Raw genomic sequence first — 25232 nt, 5'->3', positions numbered from 1 at the left:
GTTAACTGAAAAAGCTCTACTTCCGTTAAGTGCAGTGACATCTCTTTTTCCTTATCTGTTCTCCACTTATATTACTGGTTGGACCTTGATTCTACTTATTTTCTCCATGCTTTCTAAAGCCTGGGCCATTAATTAAAGAAAATTGATCATTAGCCCTAAGCTCAGTAATGCTCTGCAAATGCATCCGTGCTCTATTTATAAACAAGTCAAACACAGCATCCATTCCCTTTCAACTCTGCAGATCTCCGGTCCTTGAATGTACCTTTCCCCCTCTCTAATCATAAAATGCAATGAAGGTACTGCACTACATCAGAACAACCTCTCTGCATTCTCTGATTCATTTTCAGATTTAATTCCTTTGTCTCTCATTCAACATGCTTTCTCTATTTAATTTATATTAATGCATTGTTGACTTCTAGAAAACTGGGCAAGAGTTTACTGATATTAAAAACCCTCCAAAAATAATTTATATTGATACACACACAAGTAAACCTCTAGTGTCCAGATATTAATTTTTCAGGAAGAAATCCTTGCGACTATACCTCATCTTCTGACTTAGAAGTCCTGGCTCCACCTATAGGCTGGCATTTTAGTGGCCTTCCTGAAAACCAGCAGAAAAGGGGCCATTCTGATATCTGGGAGGGTGCTTCTCTACAGAAGATGATAACAATCAAGAAAGCTCACTTTCATGGTTCCTGAAGATGGCACTCTCTGAGGAGGGAGCCCACCCTAACAGATCATATCAGATGGATAAATACTATGAGGAGTTGGTAGTCCCACAAATCCCTAGACACTGAGCCACAAAGGGCTTTCAAGGTGACCACCAACAATTTGAATTGCACCTGGAGGCCAAATGGCAACCAAGCAGCTCTCAGAGTAGTGGTGTTATACAGGCAAATCTGGATACTTGAGTTGCTGTATTCTAGACAAGCTACAGCATTCTCTTTGCCTATTTTTCCCTACAACAACCTGTAAAGAAGGTCGGGCTGAGAGAAAGTGACTGTTCCACATTACCCAGTGAAATTCTGTGGATGTGGGAGGATGAGAATCTAAGTCTTCCCACTCCAAGTCCAATATCATAACCACTCTGTTAAAAACCTCTTTCTTCAGATTAACCCTATTGGATCTAGTTCCTAAATTGGATTGAGTAGACTCTCCAGACTGAAAGATTAATGATTAAAACATGAAAAAAGGATCCCCTTCATGACACTAACAATAGGTTTTGATACATGAAGTGTTTATCATCCCACAGTTATTCCAAATGAGCATTATTGGGGGGGGGGTGTCTGTGTGTGTCTGTGTGTGTGTATTTAAAAAGTGTGATTGGTTCCTGCACTTGATGCAGCAGAAGATTGTCAGTTTCACAGTTTTAAATGGGATTCAAAGAAATGGGTGGATAGATGGAAGAATGGATAGATACTCACAACACACTGGATATTTCTTTAAAATATTTCCTAGACTAACCAAACGAGATGATACAGTTAACAACTACCCAGAACTCTTAAAACAGAAATTTGAATGAAGGTAAAATTATTATTTAAAAGCTCTGCAGAAAAAAAAAGTCTGATAAAAATAAGATCAAAGATAACTTAGAGGAGCAGATGAAAACTGAAGCTAAGATCAATACAAGGAGCCTTCAATTATAGTCAAGCATCCAGCATGAATGTTTCATGTATAATGAAAGAGTTATGATGAACTAATGTAAATGTCCCAACACACAGTAGAAGAAGGCATGTATAACAAACTGGATGCAACAAAACAGCTAAAAAAGATTGTCCCCTCTGATTTTTCTCACTGTCTAAAATGGTTCACAATTCCATAGGTCTGTTATTTTCCTAGCCCTTCTCTTCCTGCTCCCCAGTCTTCAGTGCTGTATAGGTTCAAGAGGAGGAAATGCAATGTCAGCTTCAGCTTTGAGACTACTTCACAGGACATGCTGAGATATATTTGGCATTAACATTATAGTACAACCTTTTTGAAATGCTTTGCAAAATTATCTTGGCAGAATCATAGAGCAGGGATCAAGAATAAGAATGTACCACTAAACAAAACCCCCTGAAACCATTCTGACCTAAGAATCATGTTACTAAAGAGGTACTCTGTTTTTTCTGAAACCATTAACTACAAGTACCATAACCCTTCAACCATTAGTTTTCCTCCCCAAGTAGTACAATCATCAGCATCATATGGGCTCTTTAAAAAAAAAAAATGATGATCATGTGATATAGTTACACACTTTCAGCATAAAATCTTCAGCAAGTGTTAATTGTAAGTATTATTATCAAGCAGAGAATTGAATGCTACCCAGAGCTATGGCTATTGCATTTATTTATGTGATCAAATTGTTAAGTTTGGAAATAAGGAATTTATTCTCTATTTAATTTTAGCAGTTAACATAATAATCACTCAATGATGGAAAACTCTAGACTAACTAATTGAGATGTGGATCAATAACGGTTCCACAATCAATAAAGCTTCTACCATGCTAGAAAATTTTACAGATTAGGTTTGAATAATGAAACATCAGAGGTAGGAATCACAATACTATCAAATCTGGATGGATTTTATGCATTATCTTAATTGTAACAGATCCATTATCTGAAATAGTTATGATATACTGAATGGTAACTATTAAGAGGTTTATTGTCTGTTTCTCTTTACCTTTTTCTTTACTTTTGAGTGGATTTTATTTTTCTTTATGCATTATAGATTTATGTTATTTAGTTACTTGATAATTTTTGTTAATTGCTGATGAACAAAAAAAATAAAACAAAAAAAACTACAATGATACATTAATACTTCATAATTCTATTTAATAAGGCAAGTCATTATTCTTTTGTTTTTTTTACATAGGAGAATGGAAGCTCAGAAAAATGCCTTCAGGAAATCATATTTATAAATACCTTTTAACAAGAATTAATCGAGACATCCCCATTGCTAGATACCAGTTAAAAGCCTAGTGCTGTGCTGTGGTCAAAATACAGTACATTTCCAGATATATTGCAGGCTTCCCCCAGATAACTAGTTGTCTTTTCTCAGGCAATTCCAGTTGCAGATCTAGCTCATGTTCTTGCCAAGCCACTAAGGACTAAGTGATGGCCATGAAACCCAAAGACATGTGCCAATCTGATTCTGAAGCCACATCATGTTTTCTCCCTATTTCAATTCCCAGAACAGGCAGATATTGCTCAATCATGACCAGGGAGATATAAACAGTCTGCAGTCACAAGCAAAAACATTAGTGGAAGGGTGCCTATCTTCTAGGATCTTTGGGAGAAATATTTCTAATGGGGAGGGGGTGGATTTCTTCCCTCCACCCAACCATTTTATTACTTCCCAGTATGTAAGTCTCCTCCATCCAAAGCTTACATTGACAGGTTTTCTTAGTCAGAAAAAGTCCTGCTGGAATATCTCCTTGCTTTGCAACATTTCCATTCAGGAGAGTGAACAGGAAGATGGTAAAGTGGAAACTTTTCTTCCAGCTCAGAGTTTAATATAAGCTGAAAAAGAACTTAAAGTTGCAATGCTCACCTCTTTTCTAAGTTCAGTGTTCATATTCCACCCTGAACTTTGCCTGAAACTATAATGGATGTCCAAATTTAAAAAGGAATGGGAGAGGTACAATAAGAAAGGAAACATATAATGTAGGGCAAGAATATTATGCTATTTCCTCCTTAAAAAGACCCAGACTTTTAGGCTAAAGATTAAGACAATATTACAACCTGGCTTGTACTGACTGAAGACCATTTTTCACTTGAGGAAATTTAGGACCATTTGTTCGCAGTTCATGCTTGCATTTCAACTCTTCTTTTTTCACCAAGGATAGAGTGATAATATTTAGCATGATTGAGCACTATGAATGCTCTTAAATAATTCACTTAAGGAAAGGACATGTAATTCCCACTTTGCAGCAAAGGAGTATATAATGTATTGCAGGTCAGGTGGTGTAAGAAGCACAGATCATGAATGTTTAAAATTTTCTTCTCCAGATTATTAATAATGAAAAGCTTCCCTCACTGCAGGAATCCCTGGGATTGGTGAAGCTAATAAATGAAACATTAAATTCCTGCCAAAAGAAATTATGGTTCTTGGTTTGGAATTGGCCTACGCGTACTTAGAAAGCTTGTGGTCATGGCCAGGGCATTCCCTATGTTAGAGAGAAAAAGAATGAAAAAAAGCACGAGAGGGTCTACACATTTGTTTTTCAAAAGACACATTCCTGACTCATCTAAATCAATATTCAAACTCACATTGATTTCATTGATTGCCACATAGCTATGTTTTCTCATTTATACTCTCTAGCATAAGGATAGTAATGGAGATGAGATTGGGCTCTACATTTTATACTGTCTCTGGTTTTTCTTACTGTCTTACAGTAAATGGTTCGCAATTCCATAGGACTGTCACTTGAATTTCACCACCAAATTCCCCCAGAAGAATTCTACATAAGGGACATCTTTACATTCTCTAAAGCTACAGTCCAACACATGTGTCCCCAAATGCACATGACAGGATTTATGACTGAATAAGTGTGAGTAGGATTATATACCTATCTTGAACTTAACGCGCCATTTATTTTAGCCTTGCATCTTTTCCATTTCTTTCTTTCTCCTTGCCCTTCTATCTCATTAATCTCCTTGTTCTTAGCCTTTTCCCCAAAGCTTTAAAGCATACTTCAGTCTTCCTCATCCTTTCAAAACAGACTTTTCCTCCTATTAATTATCTTTTCTCAGTCTTTACTTCCCCTTTTCATTCTTGAACCATGTTATTTGTATGGATTGTGTTTTCTTCCATTTTATATCTTGACCACTTTCCATCTTAATTTTATCATTCTTCCATTCTCCTGCTTTTCTGCTCTCTCCAGATGTTTCGGCTGACAAATTCTCATCATGCTGGCTGATTAGCCATGCTGGTGATGATGATGAATAGAGTTGTAATTTGAAAGTACAGAGCAAGACTGGAGAAGCTAAATGATTCTGCTTTCCTTCCTCGAAAAGACCCATTCAAGATTATCTCAAGACGCTTATCATCTTGATTTGCCTCATTCCACTTCACAATTCACCAGGGATAGGAGCCATAGCTTCCTTGGGCTTTATGACAAAGTTGCCTCTCTGATCTATTTCTTTACCCCAGGGTACAGAATGACTTATGGTGGAAGCTGCATGAGGGAAATAATGGCTTCTCCTGAACCTCTCAGCATCTTTCAATAGCCTTAATCATCAAATATTTCTGAATCCCTGGCAGGATCAAGCATTTTTTTTTTTTAGAGAGTTTCTTACCTTTCCTGTTGGGTTGTGTCCAGAAAGTCATGCTGGGGGACTACTGTTCAATATCTAGATCTTTGGCCTCTCATGCCCATTGTACTTCCATCTTGGGGATCTCCCATTTAAGTACCAATAAGGTCTGATCCTGCTTAGGTTTTTGTTTTAAATCAACCAAGGTTGATTAAGTGCAGCCATATGTTTGGACTGAGTATGAACAAGCTAAAATTAAATCCAAGAAGGATGGAGATATTCTCCTCCCTGAGAAACTGGGCTGTGACACTTAGGTTCAGCCTATATCAAATGGGCTTGTACACCAACTGGAAAAGGAAGTTCATAGCTTTTACCAGCTTTGTTATATCCTTTCTTTCAATGTGGTGACCCAAGGTGTACAGTATTCCAGATGTGTACGTACCATAGAATTGTATAACAGTATCACAGTGTTGATAGCTTTATTTTCCATCCTTTTTCTAAATAATCCCTTGCCTTTTTCACAGCTGTTGAACATTGTATCAATATCTTCTCTGAATAACCTATTATGACCCCAAGATCTTTTTCCTGGTTAAATACAGACAATAGACTCAATCAGTATATATGTGAAAATAGGGTACCTTTCCCCCACCGCCTCCACTTTATACTTATTTAAATTGAACCACAGTTTCTATTCACCCAACCTGAAGAGACATTTTTGGAGCTTTTTACAAATATTTTTGGTTTTCATTACCTTGAATAGTTTTTTATTATCTGCAAACTTGGATAGCTCACTGCTTAACTCAAAGACAAGATTATTTATGAAGAAGTTGAAAGGCACTGGTCAGAACAGAGATCCTTGAGGAATCTCTTCTTACCTTCCCTCCTTTGAGAAAATTCCCCATGCATTCGTATCCTTTGCTTTCTATTTTTTTTATCTCATTAGTAATCCATAAAATAATAGATAGGTCCCTCCCATGATTACTAAGTTTACTCAGAAGCCTTTGATGAGGAATTATGTCAAAGACTTTCTGAAAATCCAAGAATACAATGTCAACATGTCACCTCCATCCATGAGTCTGTTAACATTATAACAAATCTCTAGAAGTTTAGTGAGGCAGGGTTCACCTTTGCAGAATCCATGCTGATTTCCCTTCAGCAAGGTTGATTCTTGTGTCCCTTCTTAAAGGTCCAGGAGAGAGGGATTCCCATTACTGAAACCCTCCCTCTGATACCATTCAGGAAATGTAGAATCATAACCGTCCCTTAGCAGGGACTTCTGGAAGGTAAAGAACTCTGACAGTGGTTAGCATCTGACTTGATCCCAGGCCTAGAAGTTTCTTGCTTTCAAGAGACACAAGCATACCTCCTTGTCCTCACAATGAAAATGCATAAGGTTCTCACTGGTTTCCTTTTTAATTTACTGCCATTATTTTGTACCACACTTTTCAGAATACAAATCCCATTAAGCACAATCAACAATCATAATTAAAAGTCCAATAAATTATATCTTTCAAAACACAAATGAAAACTCTGAAATTCTTCCCACTGAGCAGTTGGTGATAAAGGCCCTGTGGGAGGAGAGGGAGTTGTCTTCACTCATGTTCTTCCATCCCTTTTCTTTCTTCTGTTATGAAAAAGGGTTGCCAACTAATATTTTTGACATTTTGAAATGCTGGCCTTTACAGCTGAATCCCTGTGGGCATATTCTCCCATAATAGAATCCTTGTTTTTAAAAAAATCTAAAAACAAAACTCCTCTGAAGATGCCTTTTGCTTTGACATAAAGTTGCATCCAAGATAAATTCCTGAAGGTATACCTTTTCCCATAATTTGTAATGTCATAATGAGTATAAAGCCAAAGAAGAAATCCCATCTCCTTCAGGGAAAACCCAATTGAATAACAAAATGTTTCTTCTGCACATAGCCTTGTGCCAAAGTTGCTAACAATCTGGTAACAGGAAAAGCATATTTTTTCACCCAACCTGATGCCTATCATTAGGCAGCCAATTACTAAGTACTACATACAATAACTTGGGTTGGAGGTGGGGAATGGGGAGAGAATCTTTGCTGCTCTACCTCAGGCAAGAAATGCTTTGGGTTGGCTAAAGGCTAACTTTGAAAACAGCCACTTGCCACTTGACTACCAGAATTATGAGATTTTCTAAAAAAAGTTTCTCTTAAGTTGGACATATTCATGGAGCCTTGTAAAGAGATAATCAGCTGTGTAAATATGTACTTGAAAAAGTATATATTTTTGAATATAAAAACAGTCCCTCACAAAGAAAGTCAGCATTACAGAGAGAGGGTTGGAGCCAAAAGCTTTGTCCACGAAATGTGCTATTTTGCCACCGTTTATAAAATAAAATATAAAATAGGATTCCTACTTGTAGACTGAAATTGTGATTGTGTTGTCTTACTCTTTTTAAATAAGAGGGCCAGGGAACAATTAGGGGATGAGGAGCTGGTGGTCTTCAGGTGTTGGAGTATAACTGCTGTTATACAACAGGAACTGTGCTTGGCTGGTCCTAGTAGAGTATGTTTCTTTGCTAGGCTTTTGAATTCTTGTTGTTCTTGAGGCTTATTTTGTTTTATTTTCATTGTTTTTCACACTGAATTTGATAATTGGAGATAGTTTTGCTTTGTTCAACTGTAAAAGATACCTTCTGATTAAACAAGTGTAGGTATGAGGACTTACATCAGCAATTGACTGGACCATCTGTCAGTAGAAGTCTTAGAGCTAATCCCCAGCGTCTCCTGATCACCGCTGCTCCTGCTTGCTGTAATTAGAGAAGCAAGAACATGGGATCTCATTAACTCCATCTAATCCTAACTGTCTTGGTCTTCCCCTTATTCTCTGAGTCTAAAAGGACCAAGAAGAAACACTTTCCCCATTGAGGTCCTGACAAAGGTCATTGTGATGGAATGGTGTTATGAAGGCCACACTCAGGGAGATAAGCCTTTCCTTAGCCCCCAGCAGGAGCGTGGGAAGTTTAAGAAGATGAGACTGGCACCTCCCTAAGGAATTCACGGTGTTGTGGCTTGCTGGCTTGGGAACTTAGGTTCAGTCTGGAGAGATTTCTGTCTTAAGTTGGAAGCTAATAAACGCAACAGAACTGTATTTGCACTGTCTCGTGGAGTTCTTTGGGCTGAACCTGACAGTCATGCAGCAAGGCAACAATGCTGTTTATATCCCATGGCCGGGTCTGACACCTGATTGGCAACAATTCAGATACCGCTCTGAAGGGAAGCTGCCACCATCTTCTTCCTCAAAGAGCCCCCCCCCCCGCCCCTGTGTATTTATCTGTATGTGTGCAGGGAGGGAGGGGGAAAGAGAGAGAGAAAGCAATTCCTTTTATTCTCTGAGTATGGCCATACACTGCATGTACCTCCAGGTTGGTGAGATGTGAGCAACAGTAGCCTGGAAGTACTATCATGTGTAGAATAGTATAAATATATTTGAAATAAAACTGGACTTTGGTTGTGCTTGTGCCATACTGTCCAAAACGTGCTAAAACTGACAGATATCCTATCCTTATGGTTATGTACTAGTAAGCTAGTTTATTCTATCTTACTGAAATGCATTATGTGAAAGTGTTGTGTAATAAGTGGAGGATAAACAGAAGTGGATATGATAGTTCATCTCTGAGCTTGCACTCTTGTGATAAGAGCAGCAAAATGTCCATTCTTCTTTGCACTATGCACGACTCCCACCTGGTAGCCATTTTCAGATTTACCCAGACTCTTTTGTGAAAAGTTGAATAGGATAAAATGCCTACAGGTGTGCTGGATTATTTTTGTGGGTTTCTTGGTAGATAGTTGTTTGCATCTACTCTGGTTTGGGTGCCAGTTGGACAGAATCCAGCAAGGTGAGCAAGGCAGAGTCTTGTGCTGTTTTCTGGGTTTCTTTTGGTAAGCTTCTTTTGAGCTTATTATACTCAAGGAAGTAAATTGGGTTCTCTTTGTGATGAGCAATGCCTGGATCCTTGAGCTTCCTGGCTCCTACAGGCAGCTAAGCAGGATGTGAGTAATTGGATTAGGAAGACTGTCAAATCTGAGGATGGAGTAATGATACTTGCTTGAAAGGATATGGTTGCATGACTGTCATGGAAAAACCCCCCTAGGAGCCAGACATTTTTGATAACTTGGGGTTGTTGCTCTCTCCCCCCCCCCCCCCCCGCCATGCACACATACAGATACATACACGGGGGGGGGGGCTCTTTGGAGAAGAAGATGGTGGCAGCTTCCCTTCAGAGAGGTATCTGAATTGTTGCCAATCAGGTGTCAGACCCAGTCATGGGATATAAGTAGCACTGTTGCCTTGTTGCATGACCTTTGTCAGGACCGCAATGGGGAAAGTGTTTCTTCTTGGTCCTTTTAGACTTTTCTAGGGCTTTCAACACCATTGAGACTGGGGATTGGAGGTTGGAGGCACAGTTCTTCAGTGGTTCTGCAGCTTCCTGAATGGGCAGTTCTAGTTTGTTATCACAGCGTTTGAGGCTATAGTTGCTCCAATGTGAGGTATCATAGGGCTCTCCCCCCTGTTATTTCATATGTATGTGAAGCTGCTTAGTAAAGTCTTTCTCCAGTTCAGGGTGAGGAGCCATCAGACTTCTGATGATGATACTTTGCCATCCTGGGCTAAGTTGGGAATGCCATGAAAAGCCTGAACTGTCTGCAGATTGTTACGGTCTGGATGGAGCAAAATAAATTTAGATTAAATCCTTCCAAGACTGACTTTCTGTACATCAATAAGCATCTAATAACTCTGGTTCTTGGATAGCATCCTGCTACTTCTGAAGGAATGAGTTCATGATCTAGGAGTTCTCTTGGGCTCACAGCTACTGTGTAAACAGCATGTAGATCAATGGCTAGAGGGCCCTTTGCCCAGCTTCACCTAGTGCTCTACTTGCAACCTTACCTAGCCTAGGATTCTTTAGTAATGATAATTCATGCTTAGCTGGATTAATGTGTTGCACTCTATGTGGGGCACCATTTGGAGATGTAGCTGGTCCAGAATGTAGCTGTGAAACTACTTGCAGATCAACCCCATCATTGCAGGGTAACATCTATTCTAAAATTGCTGCACTGGTTACCAGTAGGCTTCCAAGACCAGTTCAAAGTGTTGGTCATCAGATAGATAGATAGATAGATAGATAGATAGATAGATAGATAGATAGATAGATAGATAGATAGATAGATAGATAGATTCTGTTCAATAGTGTCCGATTCTCAAAGTCTGCCTGGACAAATCCCTGCAGTTTTCTTGGCAAGGTTTTGCAAAAGTGGTTGGCCATTGCCTGCTTCCTAGGGCTGAGAGAGAGTGACTGGCCCAAGATCACCCAGCTGGCTTTGTGCCTAGGTGGGACTAGAACTCACGGTCTCCCAGTTTCTAGCCTGATGCCTTAACCACTACACCAAACTGGCTCTCAAAAAATAAACAAACAATCCAAAAGCTCTATATAGCATACCACAAAACACCTCAAACACCATCTTGCCAGGATTGAATTTGCCTATCAGATATGAACATCTTGATAATGCCTATTAAGAGTCCCCACACCCCCATTCCATTGGAGGTTAAGCGGATGTGAACCTGATGGCAGACCTTTTCTGTATAAGTGAAAATGATTGCTGAAATTAAGCAAGCTTCCCATGTTCTTAAATATTTCCTAATATGGAAATGTGGAAGTTAATGGAGACAAATGTTTTGATTTGGTAATGCCTCATACTTCTTCTGATGTTTGATTAACTTCAAGAAGATTAATTTCCCAACTGTTTAGCATTACATATTACCTACATTAAAGGGAATAAGGTATTACTGAGCTGATCACAAAAGTTTTTGAAGTCTTTCAAATATAGAAATATTTGTAAGATTATAGAGAGATTTTTCACTAAAATTGAAAAGCTGGGACAATTCTAAGGTTTATTTAAGGCAACAAACAAACAGACTTACAGTATAGATTGTCAAGGTATGAAATTTCATAGTAATAGTCATTCTTGAGAGTGCAAATTTATACAAATCTACTCAGGAGCAAGACCCACTAAATTCAATAAAGGTTACTCCTTGTTTTTAAGAACTTGCATAGAAAAAGGAAAAGGCTATAAATTTCTTTTCATTTCTTCTTCATTGAATGCATTCTTATTTATACTCTCACATAGAACAAAATGTCCACCTATAACAGCTCAGTTAAAAATAGTATAGGCACTCTGAATCACATTGCTTAAAAGCAGACCTGGGAGTAGACCACATGCTTGTACCTCACTTCTTTAAAAAAAGAATCATAGCAGGAGTTTGACATTTGGATCAGTTATTCAATAAAAGAAATACCCATGCTTCCGCTCATTGGTATTTAATTTATTCTGTTCCCAAGACCTAAGATGTCAAAAAACAGTCTGGCAATGCCTAAGATATAGTTGCATATGAACTCAAACTTATTTTTCCTGGTTTCCAGGCCTAACCCTAACTGAACCTAACTGCAGTGACAAACTATCAGTGGCATGTGTGAGACAGGATACACAAAATCATTATTCTGTAAGCTCTAAATCTGGCCTACTGAATTTAATTAATTTAATTTAATATTAAATGAAAAACAAAGAAAATAAAATAAGCCCCTCCCCATCCGAAAAGCCAGGGGAAAATTTGCATGATATGTCGGGGGCAATTACAGGGGAGGGTCAAAAAAGACAAGATGATGGCTGTGATTGCCAATTGAAACCGCACCTCTTTTCTACTTCTGTTGCACATACAATGCACATTAAAAAAAAAACAAACTGAGGGTTTTGATTGCATGGTTGTAACTGCCATCTTGACTTTGTGGAATCCTTGGGGTTCTCTGAGCTTGCTTGTTTTTCTGCAAACATGTTACCTAGCTGGGTAATGAAATGTTTGCAGGAAAACAACCAAGCTCAGAGAACCCCAAGGACTCCACAGTTCAACCCTGAGCTAGACATATTCTCTTCTATTGGCATCCTGACTTATTTTGATCCTGTGGATATTCCTGATGACCTAGTTCTCTACTTTGCATCTTCAGCCCTGCCCACTGCAGTCTTCAGAGCTCCCAGAAATGCAAAGTGTGCCTCAGAATCAAAGCACTAAGAAACTCGACGGACAAAAACAGATAGTGATCAGAACTAGATCTGCAAAAAATCTTTTGGTTATATAGCAGTAATGAACTCTGACTGCCCTCAGATATAGTAATACAATGTGGGATGATGAGATCTAAGATGAGGCCTTATGTCATATGACATTATTAGTTCACTGAACACAAAACCGCCTAAACTGTAGCTGGATAAGGCCTTTTCATCACTTACCTAGCCTTTTTCATAGAAGATCACAAGCATTGCATCTGAAATGCTTTGCAGGCAAAAGAGGTGCTCTTTCATTGAGCCATAGAGTTGCCCTGAAGAAAGCACTGAATGGGGTCCTTTGAACTGCCTCCCTTATTACCTAGAATTCCTGCCAAAGCTTCCTCCATTTTATTACACTATACCAGACACTATCACACTTTTCCAAAAGCAGACAAAACCTGACACTTTTCCCTATACTAGATTCTGATTCTATGTGATGCTGGCGATTTTGTGCCTTCAAGTCAGCCTAGACTCCTGGTGACTACATGGACAAGTCCATGACGTTTTCTTGGCAACATTTCTCAGAGGTGGTTTGAAATTGCCCAGGCCTGAAAGTGAGTGACTGGCCCTAGGTCACCTAGCTGGCTTCATGCCTAGGCAGGACTAGAACTCACAGTCTCCTGGTTTCTAGCCCAGTGCCTTTAACCACTACATCAAACCGGCTCTCTTCTATATGTTACTACAAATACAGATGCAGCATTATATTTGCTTCCAGACCAGAGCAACGGATGCCTCACCGTCTACAAGGTAACTCTCAACGTGGCAAAAGGCAGTGTGTTTTCATGAACATTAGCATGATTATTCTCACCTCACAGGGTTGTTGTTGTGGGGAAAATAGGAGGAGGAAGGAGTATTAGGCATGTTCACTGCCTTGAGTTACTTATACAAATAATAAAGGTGGGATTTTTTAAAATCTAAAAAAAAAAAGCCACAGTCTAAAGCAGTGTTTCTCAACCTTGGCAACTTTAAGATGGGTGGATCTTAAAGTTGCCAAGGTTTAAGACCCTTGGTTAAGATGGGAATGTCTTAAAGTTGCCAAGGTTGAAAAACACTGGACTAAAGACTCCATTTATGAGTTCCCCTTGTGAACAAAGAAGGACCTTGTCTGTCTAAATTTCCTAAAATTAAAGGATTTATCAAGGCCCTGGGATTATCCTATAAAGCCCTTCATGGGTTGGAACCACAGTATCTGAAGAATGCTTTTCACATATATTCTTTTCCATATTCTGAAATCATCTTCAGAGGCTCTGCTCTGAATGCCCTCTAATGGTCAGAGGCAACAAGGAAATATCTGAGAATGAGCTATTTTAGGAATAGCTCCACAACTCTGGAATTCCCTTCCAAAGTCAGACACACCTAACATCAATGGTACTGCCTTTTTAATATGTAAATATGTTAATTTATATGCTGCCTAGAAACATTTTCAACTACTCTAGGTGATTCACTGTTTATTTTATTGTACATTTTAATTCTTCTTCAAAATGTTTGCTTGTGATTTTATTGCATTGTGAGCTGTCCTGGGGAAACAATGTTTTGAAAGATGATGTACCCATTTTAAAAGTAAAGTAAACTAAGGATTTCATAGAGACCGGGAGGTTGTAGGAGAGTCACATTACTCTGTGGTGGCAAAAAAATCAGGAGCCTGGTAGCAGAGTGGGAGAAGAATTTAGAATGATCTTCACAAGAAAAGGGGAAAAATTAATTCAAGAAACTTTTTTTTTAAAAAAAAGGTTTTTCCAAAAAATAAAAAATAAAAATCTATTACCATATTGAATACACATACACACACATGTTTATATATGCATGCTATTCAGTTCCAGGTTATGCATAATATAGAAAAAGAGTAAAAAAAAATAATAATTGAAATAAAAGAGTCATGTCGTAAGTAAAAAGAAAGAAAATAGCAAAAATTAGTTTATACCACACGGTATCTCCTTCTGTCTTTGCAAAATATGTTGCTTCTCCCATTCCATACACCTCTTCATCCATTGTCTTTTCTTTTTTTTTTTAATTTTCAGCTCTGAGGATCCCATCCATGCCATCCGATCATGATTTTTTCAGTCTTCCCTTTCCTCTGAGTGCATTCCTTCTGACTTCATATATGTAAACCAAACCAAACCAAAACACAAACACGTCTTAAGTACCCTGTTCCCATTGAGTTTCCTTTTACATTTCCCCTGAAATATCTCACTCTCACTTCCATATAAAAAACCTGGCAGAAGCCCACTCTTATGCATAGCCATTGTTGCTTCTTATATTTCTTGCAACAGACCACATATTACACAGCAGCTTTCTACCAGCATTTGTACATCTAAAAATGTCTACATCCATTTTTCTATCTTTAGTGAACATTGCCTCATGTTACTCAAATTTATCTACTCATCTCATCTACTTTATTTGTTCACTATTTACATATAACTTTTTCCCTGTATAAATTTTCTACTTCATTTTCCCTGTAAAGCAATATCTTGGTCTTCGAGACATTTTTTTTTCATATCCACAACCAACACACCACTGATATTGACACAAATGTTCTTTATACATTTGTCCATAAAACATAAATAAAAATCAAGGAAACATTGTGCACCTTGTTTTACTTATGGTTTCAATCCAACATATTATAAGTGGTGCTCATTGTTAAATCATCTGTAAAGCATTCCACTTATTCTAACATGTGCTTCCATCACATACCTTTCTTACCGCATTCATCAAACAACCTTTAACTCTATCTTCACCCACAAAGTCTATAAATCAAGTCTATTCACTTTATCACATACTTTCTCTATATCGACAAATGTATAATAAACTTTCTTGCTCATGTCCATACATTCCTCAATGCTAAAGAGCAAATGTCTATTCTTCACACTCTTTATCTGGCATAAAATAACACTGCACTTCCAAATTTTGCTCATTGTCATCTTTTGTAAACTTTCAATCAGAATTCTCCCAAACACCTTTCCAGACATACTTAACAAATTAATCACTTTGATATTTTCCATTCACTTTTACTATATTTCCCTTTGAATGGGACAACAATGGCATTAATAGATGCAGTCTTCTCATGCATATTAAACAAGCTGCACATACAGTATACCAAAACTTGTCCACATTTAACATTTCTCCAGTTACACCATCTTCACCTGCAGCATAACTATTTTTCAATGCTCCCACAGCATTTACTACTTTCTTTTCTTCACTTTTCACCACATCACTTTTGTTCCTATACAGATTTCTAAAATACTCCTTCCTGCTTCATTTCAGTTTCATCCCAAAGCAGTTTATCAACCTTATTTAAAAAAAAAAAAAAAATCAAAATCCAGTCATTCTATTGGAGGCTTCTTGTTTAGCCCTTTCATCCACCTTAAAAACATTTTTTTAAAATTTCTATTAAAACTGTTCTGTATTTTCTTTGCTTCCTTTAATCTTAATTGTCTCTTGCTCTCTTCGAGTATATTCTTTGCAACTATCTTTTTTTCCAATGTCCACATTTACAGTATCTGTCTCTCATCCTCATTTTCTGCAATAATCATCCTGTTATATGCATTTTTTCTGATCCATAGCCTGCTTCATTTCATCATTCCACCAAGCATCCTTTTTCATACTTCTCATTTAGCAGAACTCCACAGACTCCTGTAACGCTCTGTAACATAATTCTTTTAATTCTGTTCCAAGCAGCTTCTGCATCTTCTTTCTTTACATCCACTTTGCATTCATTCTGTTAGCAGATTGTGTGTGTATGTGTGTAAAAAAAAATCCCTCTCACTCCTATGGGTGGTATGTGTCTTCCTCAATCTCAGGTCCTCTACCAGAGGCCTGGGAGTTTGAGGGTTCTGCGCAGTCTCTTAGCTGTTCCTAGAACTGCACTCTTCTGGATAGAGAGCTCTGAGGTTGTTCCTGGGATCTGCTGGAGCCACTCTCCCAGCTTAGGAGTCACAGCCCCGAGTGCTCCTACCACCACTGGAACCACTTTGGCCTTGACTTTCCACATCCTGTCTAGTTCTTCCGTCAGGCCCTGGTACTTCTTCAGCTTCTCATACTCCTTCTTCCTGATGTTGCTGTCACTTAGCGCAGCTACATCTATCACCACCATTGTCTTCTGGTCCTTGTCTACTACCACAATGTCTGGTTGATTTGCCAGTACTGGCCTGTCCATAGGGATTTGGAAGTCCCTCAGGATCTTAGCCCTGTTATTCTCCACAACCTTCTGTGGAATGTCACATCTGGACTTGGGAGGGTCAAGCCCATACACTGTGCAGATGTTCTGGTATACAATGACAGCTACTTGGTTGTGCCATTCAGTGTATGCTGTTCCTGCCTGCATCTTACACCCTGCAACTATGTGTTGGAAGAGAATACACACACACGCATGTGTGTGTATCTGTGTGTATATACATATATTCACTTCTAGTAGTCATTCTAATTTCCTCTCATTTCTTTCTGTTCTTTCCTTTCTATGTCCATTTTCCCAAGATGCATTTCTGATATTACCGAATTATCTGTCCCACATTCTGAATCACACAGCACACCACCTGTATTCTTCACTAATCCTTTCAGTCTTTCATCATAAATGATCAATTCTGTTTTTACATTTATATTTATTATTTTGCCATGTATATGTATGAATAATGCTTAAACCATGTATTTGAAACAGATTTTTTTTTTTCTAAGTAGATACCCACCAGATAATCACTAGTCTCATTCTTGAGATTCTGAATGCTCCAACAACTTTTTCCATACATTCTCATCCCATTCCTATGTACCATTCCTGGCACCTTACAGATTTTTTTTTTCCATTCAGAATGTTGTGCAATTTTTTCCGAAATTCACTTTTGGTTCTTCCATTATCACCATGCACTGGAACAAAACATGCAATTATCACCAACTTAAAGTATGTTTGCACAGTAACTGGGATGAGATCAGTTCATACTTTCTACCTTTTGTACCTTTCGTTCATAATTAAACCTATGCTTTCATTATCATCTCCACTCCACAAGATCTTACTAGCTTCATTCAGAACTATTACAACATCTCCTTTCCCTTCATTTTTGGTTTCATTTGTTAATGCAGGTTCTGTACAATTTTGTCCTTTTATATTCCAAGTTACAATCTTGGAATAGTCACCTATAGATGGGCCCATAAATATTTACCACTTCTAACAGTTTTGGCACTTTTCATGCAGTATGTCACAGTGCAACTAAAACCGTTTTTACCCCAAGCATGTTCATGCTATTCTATGCAAGCTAGGATCTTTAATCTAGATAATACCTTACAAGCCAACATACTGTTGCCTCCACCCCACCGCCTAAGAGATGTATACAGTGTATTGACACATATACAAGTTTAAAACTGAATTTAAAAGAGACCAGAGATTGGATATTATTTTCAGTCCTTCTTAATTAGATATGCAGTGAAAACCTCCAAAATCCTCCAAGATGGATTGATTTGTAAATCAGGGAAACTTGATGCTCATTACAAAATCTCTTCCTTTAAAACGCCTCAACTGATTAATAGAACATTGTTCAGGAGATATCTGCTCAGCAATTCCTATTTAGGAATAATTTTAAAAAAAACATTTCTAAACAATTCCAGGCTACTACCTTGGTCACTGGCCAATTTCAGATCTTTCTGAAGAAAGGGATGCTTTATTATTTCTTGTCCTTGGACTTACCACAATTACATGTGCTGGTCTGGTCTGACCAGTTTAATTTTAGCTGTGTTGCATTAAGAGACAGGGTAATGCATTTCATCATCTGCACAACTGTTTTTTAGGCAGTATACTAGAGAGTGAGCTTCTGTATGGCCTTGGCTGGAGAACTCACACACATGTACAGAGGTAGATGTAGATACACTCAGACACTATGAAATATACATGCATGGAAGAGTTGACATAAGAATGGCAAATTGGGAATTGCTTGAGATATCCCTATTTTTAAATGATTTTGAGTAATGCTTTTTTAAATCATTGCCTTTTCCAAGATGTTAAATATTTCATTGTATTCAGAAGGATCTTTTCTCCCATTTGTTTTAAAAAAATAAATTATAACAGATCGATATTTTATTTTTCTTTCTAGTGCCATCAGTGAGCTTGCTTTCCTTCACTAAAAGCTTCTTAGAAAAGGCCTAATTTTCATATGAAACATAATATAATAATAATATAATACTGTTGATCTTTAATATACATGGTATGTTATGTCCTTGGTCTAAAGTCACAGATGTACCCCAAGGTGCACAAGAAACTTGTAGGTAAATATAAATTCCTTCTATATCCTGTTAAATGAGATATCATTGTATATCAAATTATTGCTATATATAGCTTATGCTATGCCAGTCTTTATTATCAGTTATCTGTGTATGTACAGATGCTTTTTATGCCCTGAAGATATGAAAGGAGTGAGTAACAGAATTTTAACTAGTGCTTTTGGGGGGGGGGGAATTATCATCTTTACTGCATGTAGGAAATTACTATTAATTTCCAAAGCATCTTTATAGGAAATAGAGCTTGCTTGATTCATATAAAAATGTTGTGAAATAAAGTTGATGATTTGTAATCATTTCCCAATGTTCTCCAAGGCTCTTTTCCTGGAACATCTACTAGAATTGTGCATCTATAGTAAGAGTTGATTTTAAAAATATAAGTACATAGATTGTGGTATATACTTCTATGTATTTCTCAGTAAATGCTGATATCCTCTCTTCCATAAACCAAGGATAATATGACTTACAAGTTCCTGACCAAAGACCAAATAGAATCTGACCTATTGACAAGGCAACAGTTGGGAAATGACAGCATAATTCCGTTTTGCTCATAACTTTATTCATCATAGGTAAGCAAAGCCCCAAATACTATACTGTAATGAAAGTTTGGATGAAGGAAACATAAGCTAGTGATTGGGTAACACCTTATATTGTTCTGTCACTTTACACAGACTCACATAATCTGCAGCTCACCAGATATTTGAAACTCTAAAAATCATCAGTTCTGACCAATATCACCAAGAAATTGTGGCAGTTATTTTCCAAAACATCTAGATTCCTAGATATCATCACTGCTACATGAAATTTTTCAAGCTTTTTCAAGATCTGCTTAAGCCCTTGACTGCCAGATCTGACACCCACATAATCTATGTTGGATTGCATTTCTAATAACTTGTTTGCCCCAGCCATTCATCCATATGCACTGAGCTCCTTGTCTAAACAGAATGAAGTCCATATCACCTTTATTCCCACTTGAAAATGAAATATTTGCCTAAATTAATTGTATGGTTGAAGAAGGGTACAGGCCCAGATCTCCATGTCCCAAGAAAAATATGCTATCCACTGGATCAACTGCTTAGGTTTATTTAGAACTACTACAAATTGATCTTTTAAACAAAAGCCTGCTGTGTTAGAAATCCTATGTATTGGATAAACAATGCTCTTGTCTGGAGTATGTACCATTCCTAAGTTCAGAGCGATTGCTTTTACTTTGAAACAAGGTAAACTTTGGTGAACCAGGAATGAGGCCTATCTAGCACAGTATTCTACCTCCAATCCTGACTATGGGAATCCACAAGCAGGGCATAAAGGCACCAGCACACTTCTGAAGGCATTCCACAGGAAAGTACTGAGAAGCCCATTGTTCTGATCCTGCAAATTATATATAACAATCAACAGCAATAATCACTGACAGAGTTATGTTCTTTTCTATGTTGTTGAGATTATTGTTCTTGAAGTGTTTAGTCTTCCTCACAAATTGTTAGAACCATGTGCCTCCTATGTATATCATTTATGAAAAGGAGAGGAAGAGAAAATTAGTCTTGTTTTAGAATTTTTTTGCAGACGCTAGAAATAAAATGAATCCTAGAATACTGGCACCAATAAAGAACTCTCCCCACATATTCATGTTGTGGGTGCCATTGATAATATAATGTTTTCTAGCAAGTCTCTAGAAATGTTCTTTCTCTGTTATGGTGCCTGCCCTGCGGAACAGTCTCCCCCAAAATATGGACAGCCCCTACTCTATTGGCCTTTGGCAAGGCCATGAAGATTTGGCTCTTCTTCCAGGCATTGGGGCAGGGACATTAGTATGGGAGCTGTGGCATGGATGGATGTGTCTAGTGGTTTTGTGTTTTTATTGATCCTCAATCCCATTGTAGTTGTTTGTTTGTTTGTTTTGTTTTAATGTAATTCTGTTTTGATTTGCTGCCTAGAGTTTCCTGGATAGAAGGGTGGCCATATAAATTGGATAAATAAATAAGCTTTTAAAATTATTGGAAAGAAAAAAATAAACATTTCAAGATTCAAAGATAATTTTTTTAAATTTATTTTTCTATCACAATATTTCCATCATATCCATTGCTTCTAAGAAGTAATTCAGATTACACCTCTTTGCAATCAGAAATGCAATTTTATGGATTGTTAATCTTTTATATCATTTTATCTCTCAATCACTGCATCACCAAATTACTTTAGTGGAATTCCTCTACATAAGAAAATACATTATGACTCATTATAACATATTAAAAAGCGAACTTTTAATATTTTGGCAGGAGGGTGATGTTATTGAGATGAATTAAGCTGATGCAATAATTTGCTCTTTTCACCTTTGCATGTAGGCATCCCGTCCACATAGTGTGCTTTTCTACATATTTTTGGTTGAGAACTGAATGTACAGATGCACTGCAGTGATTCTTTTTCCCCATAAAACACAGATCAAATGAATATGAGATGCATTTATGACCTTACGTTATTTCTTCTAATAATAATACTAAAGGGATAATGTGTACAGATTAGACAACAGACCATATAAAAATAATGACCCAATAAGAAGTGAGTTGATGATACTGACTTTTGAGGATGCCATTCAAAATCTGAGCTTTGGCTTGCCTGACAAAAGCCTTCTCTTCCCATAAAGTAATGGAGGTGGGGGATGAAACATCCCTTGCGATACTTTGTCAAAAAGAATTCATGGCTCTTACTGAACTGCAGCAGGTTACTTTCATATCAGATAAACAATTGGGTTGCAATTTTAAAGCTGATTTAAAAATACACAGATTCATTGTGATTGTTCAAATAAACTTATCCCCCCCCACACACACACCCACACCCACACACTGTATTCCATGGGATGAACAGACCCCACCATTTTTCAGGCTTTAGCCCTGAACCATTTCTTTTATATGCTGGTCTGCTCTGCTTTTAAAAACACACAGGTGCACACAGGAAACGTCAACCCCCTTAAAGAGAACAATGGGTCTTTTCTATATGCTTCTGAAAGGCAACAGAGCAGAATAGTGGGACGCATTTTTGCCTGTTCTCCTTTTCTTTTGCTTTAGATTTTGCTTTGTTTTCCATTTACCTTTTCTGGAGCTGGAAACTGCAAATGATTTACTTCCAAGGGTGTTATCAAAGGAACCGTCTGAAAACCATCCTCATTGGACGGTTGCTGCTTGTTCTTTTCATTCAAATTGCTTCCCAGTTTCACCATCCTTAGATCTCACTTTCCAGACCTAAAACATATTGAGGTGATCAGTATTAAAGGGGCAAAAAAGAGGATAGAACAGAAAGGATGGGAAATTAAGGACAGAGTATGCTAGCTTGCCATATTTCAATTACCCTGCAGGTCATGCAGTTCCCAATTGCATATCTCTGTTAAATTGGAAGGGAGAGAGGGAGGGGGGAGGGAGGGAGGGAGGGGGGAGGGGAGAAGGCATTTCACATTTATTTCCTGTTTTAAAGAATATAGCATCAAGCATGAACCATCCACAACTAAGCTTCTGTTGGTTTAGCTCCAAACAAGGATCATTTTCTATCAAGATCAGGTTGTAGGAATGAACCTGGCTTGGCTCCTTTGTTCTAACAAAAAAAAAAAAATCTAAACAAAGGATGTATTTGGCCCAGGTTTGTTTGTTTATTTATACAAATATATAAATATTTATTGGGTTTGTTTATTTGTATATATTCTGTTGCATCTACTTTCTTAAAAAAATCATAGCAACTACACAAAACCTTTCAGAAGTGATGCTTAATAAGAATCATTCTTTAACAACCCCCTATTCTCTGGCAACTGATATATTCCAGCATGAATTATACTCTGCGAGCAAATGAACACAATACAGAAGATATTTGGGAGCCCCTTTTCTTTCTCATTTTTCCTTAGCCCTGATGCATCTGCGCCAATAATCAGGGGCGGGTCACAAATACATGCCTCAGAATCAGACGAACAAGGGGGGAATCCTCCTCCCGCCCCCCACCCCCCATCATCCTCCCACTATCTACTTACTGCAGGGCACACCTCGCTCTCGGAAGGAGGTTCACGTCGGATTGCGCAAAAAAGCTGGTTTTTACCCCCCCGGTGGTGCTGAATGGACAGCGCCTCGCTCCTCAGCCGGCTGGTTCCAAACGCTACTGAAAGAGGATCAAGGAGTGAGCGCAGAGACAGCCGCTCGAGTCTGCGGCAGGCAAACACTCCCAAGCTGGGGCGGCGGCTTCCGTGCGGGATCTGGCACCACCTGCTGTCGCCCAGGGCGGCCACAAGCACTAGCAAAGAGAAAAGAAGACGGTGTTTATCTACAACGCCACCTACAGTCTGCTCAGAGAACAGCAGGCGACATTCCCGCTCAGCCTGGCCTGCTGGTTTCCAACAGCATGGTAAGAGTTCTGGGTCTGTGCTGAGTCTAACTCCCATCTGCTGTGATGTCATTGACAGAGAGGTAGCGATTTCAGGAATTAGAGCAGATGTAGCTACAGCAGGCGGAGCTGTGTTGCCAAGAAATCCTAAGCAGGAATTTTCAACACAGCTCACTATTCTTGGAAAAAAGCATCCACTGGAAGCTGAGGAGCATGGCAACAACTGGGCTCTAAGAATAGGCATCCAAATATGGATAAATGGTAAATTAGCATCATGCATATACTGATACAATTCTAAGCATCCAGGCCAGAGCAATGCACCTATTGAATTCAACTTACTTTCAAGCAATACACATGCTTAAGATCAGACCATAAAGATTAGCTGATCTTTAAAACAAGAAATGGCCTCCTTTCAGCCTGCCAGTAAAAAAAGTCTATAATACAGTCAGTGAAATAGACATAAGGATATCAAGGATTATATTTTCTCCAGCATAACATTCACTCTACGTATCCATATATCTTATTGAGTTGCAGTTCTTCCTAATGCCAGCTTAATCATTGATCAGTACTCACAGTTAAATTTCAACCCTATTTTCTTGAGGGAAACGTTTGACAAAGGAAGCAAGTTTCATTTCCAACTTTTGGTGAGAAACAGCCTCTTGTTCTTCCATTTAGCAGCATAGAACTCCAGAAAGCTGGCGCACCAGCACTACATTAGATATCAAATTTTCCTTCACTACTGTCATGCTTTTTGTTTGTACGGTTGAGAATTCTCTCAAAGGAAGATAGAATATAGGAAAGAAAGTTTGCATGTTTTTGCCAATATTTATAGTGGTTTGGAATGACTCCCTCCCAGCATTTATTATATAGAAAACAAAGTCTTTGTTGTCAGACTGAATAACTGAAGACTCACTGTCACATGGGAAAGGATTTCAGTGATCCAAGTCTCTTTGACTGGTCTCAATATTGTCTGGTATATAATTTGATTATGCTAAACTAATGAACAGAAGAAAAATATAGATGTGTACAATTATATAAACTTGCAATTAATAATAATTGTTGCTCTGGAGTTGGGTGGCACCAAAAGTGAATAATAATAATGGGGGAGAGGGAGGTTGAGATAATAATAACAGTACTACACATACACAAATGATCATATCGCTCAACTCTTCATTGGAAGAGAGGGGAGGGGAGGGGAGGGGAGGGGAGGGGAGGGGTCAATTAAGTGTAGATACTGAATAATCCATGCACAGACCCATAATAACTCTCAAATTGACCCCAAAGAAGAGCTGAAATTCTGAAGAGTTTCATTCCAATCAATAACCAAAGTTAGGATGAATTATCCACAGACATTATAGAGAATGTACAATATGAACACTATATGCAGAAGCATAGCTGAAGACACAATGATTTCCATTTTTCACGTCTCAAGTTACTGTCTTTTGTGTACACATGGTAATCAATTAGAAACATGACTGGAAATAAAAGAATGAGGGAATGAGCAAGGAAAGAGGTGACAGTAAGATAAATAGTGCTCCTTCACTATGATATCTGAATATTAGTAAGATGTAGTGATAAGAAAACTAAGTTGAATGTAATTATTTTTGATTAATTTTCATAGGTTAAATTGCCACTCAATCAAATACAATGGTTAAGTTCATCACAACAATTAAAAAGAAACTATCTGATCTGTGTTATTATTTTCTTGGCCAGAACCAGATTTGGAGAAAAAATGAAGAACAAAATTATTTTTCTCCATGATCCTAGAAATAAAAACTTATGTGACAATTCCAGAAGAAAAATTTGAGTTGTCTGCTGAAAGCTGTGGAAGCCCTCATGGCTGTATTAGAAAGTTCAAAAGGTTGATTTTAAGGTTGAAATGCCTTTGCATTGCAACTTGCCAAATCAATTATTTATACATTTATATGAAGTAACAGTAATGAGTTTATATAAACTTGATATTTTATGTTTGAAGCTATCAGCTTTGCCCAGAGAGAAAAAAAACAAGTTAAATCTCAGTAGGGACACCATTAAGAATGCAAACAGAAAAGTAAGTTGGAAGCAATAAATCAAAGAGAAATTTAGAGATGTTATTGCATATTAAATATGAACTGACATCCATCCACATAGAACCAATGTATGCAATAGAAGACCATGGGAACATTAAGTGCTGCTTACCACCAAAGAAACTTGTACCCTTACTTTATTTTGTGATTAAAAGCCCCATAATATGGGGGATATATCCTTTTCAATCTAAGTAAATCAG

The 25232-nt window shown here is 37.9% G+C and overlaps 1 protein-coding gene across 1 annotated transcript in view; it reads right to left on the bottom strand.

The window, feature by feature from the left end:
• The window catches only part of NSG2 (neuronal vesicle trafficking associated 2), a 60229-nt gene extending 37431 nt beyond the window's left edge, over positions 1-22798 (bottom strand). Inside the window, exons 1-2 of the mRNA XM_007424350.3 lie at positions 22620-22798; positions 21696-21846 (exon numbers count right to left, since the gene is read on the bottom strand). Of these exons, the coding sequence (XP_007424412.1) occupies positions 21696-21824 (129 nt within the window). The 5' untranslated portion in view covers positions 21825-21846; positions 22620-22798. The remainder of the gene's footprint in view (positions 1-21695; positions 21847-22619) is intronic.
• Between the last annotated feature and the right edge of the window lie 2434 nt (positions 22799-25232).

The sequence above is a fragment of the Python bivittatus genome, unplaced genomic scaffold, assembly GCF_059951505.1.
Source record: "Python bivittatus isolate LINGU-HERP-01145 unplaced genomic scaffold, Pbiv_v1 ctg000080_np1212, whole genome shotgun sequence".
Classification (NCBI taxonomy): Eukaryota; Metazoa; Chordata; class Lepidosauria; order Squamata; family Pythonidae; genus Python; species Python bivittatus.
The sequence above is the reverse complement of the archived record's forward strand: the minus strand, read 5'-3'. Positions and strand labels throughout refer to the sequence as shown.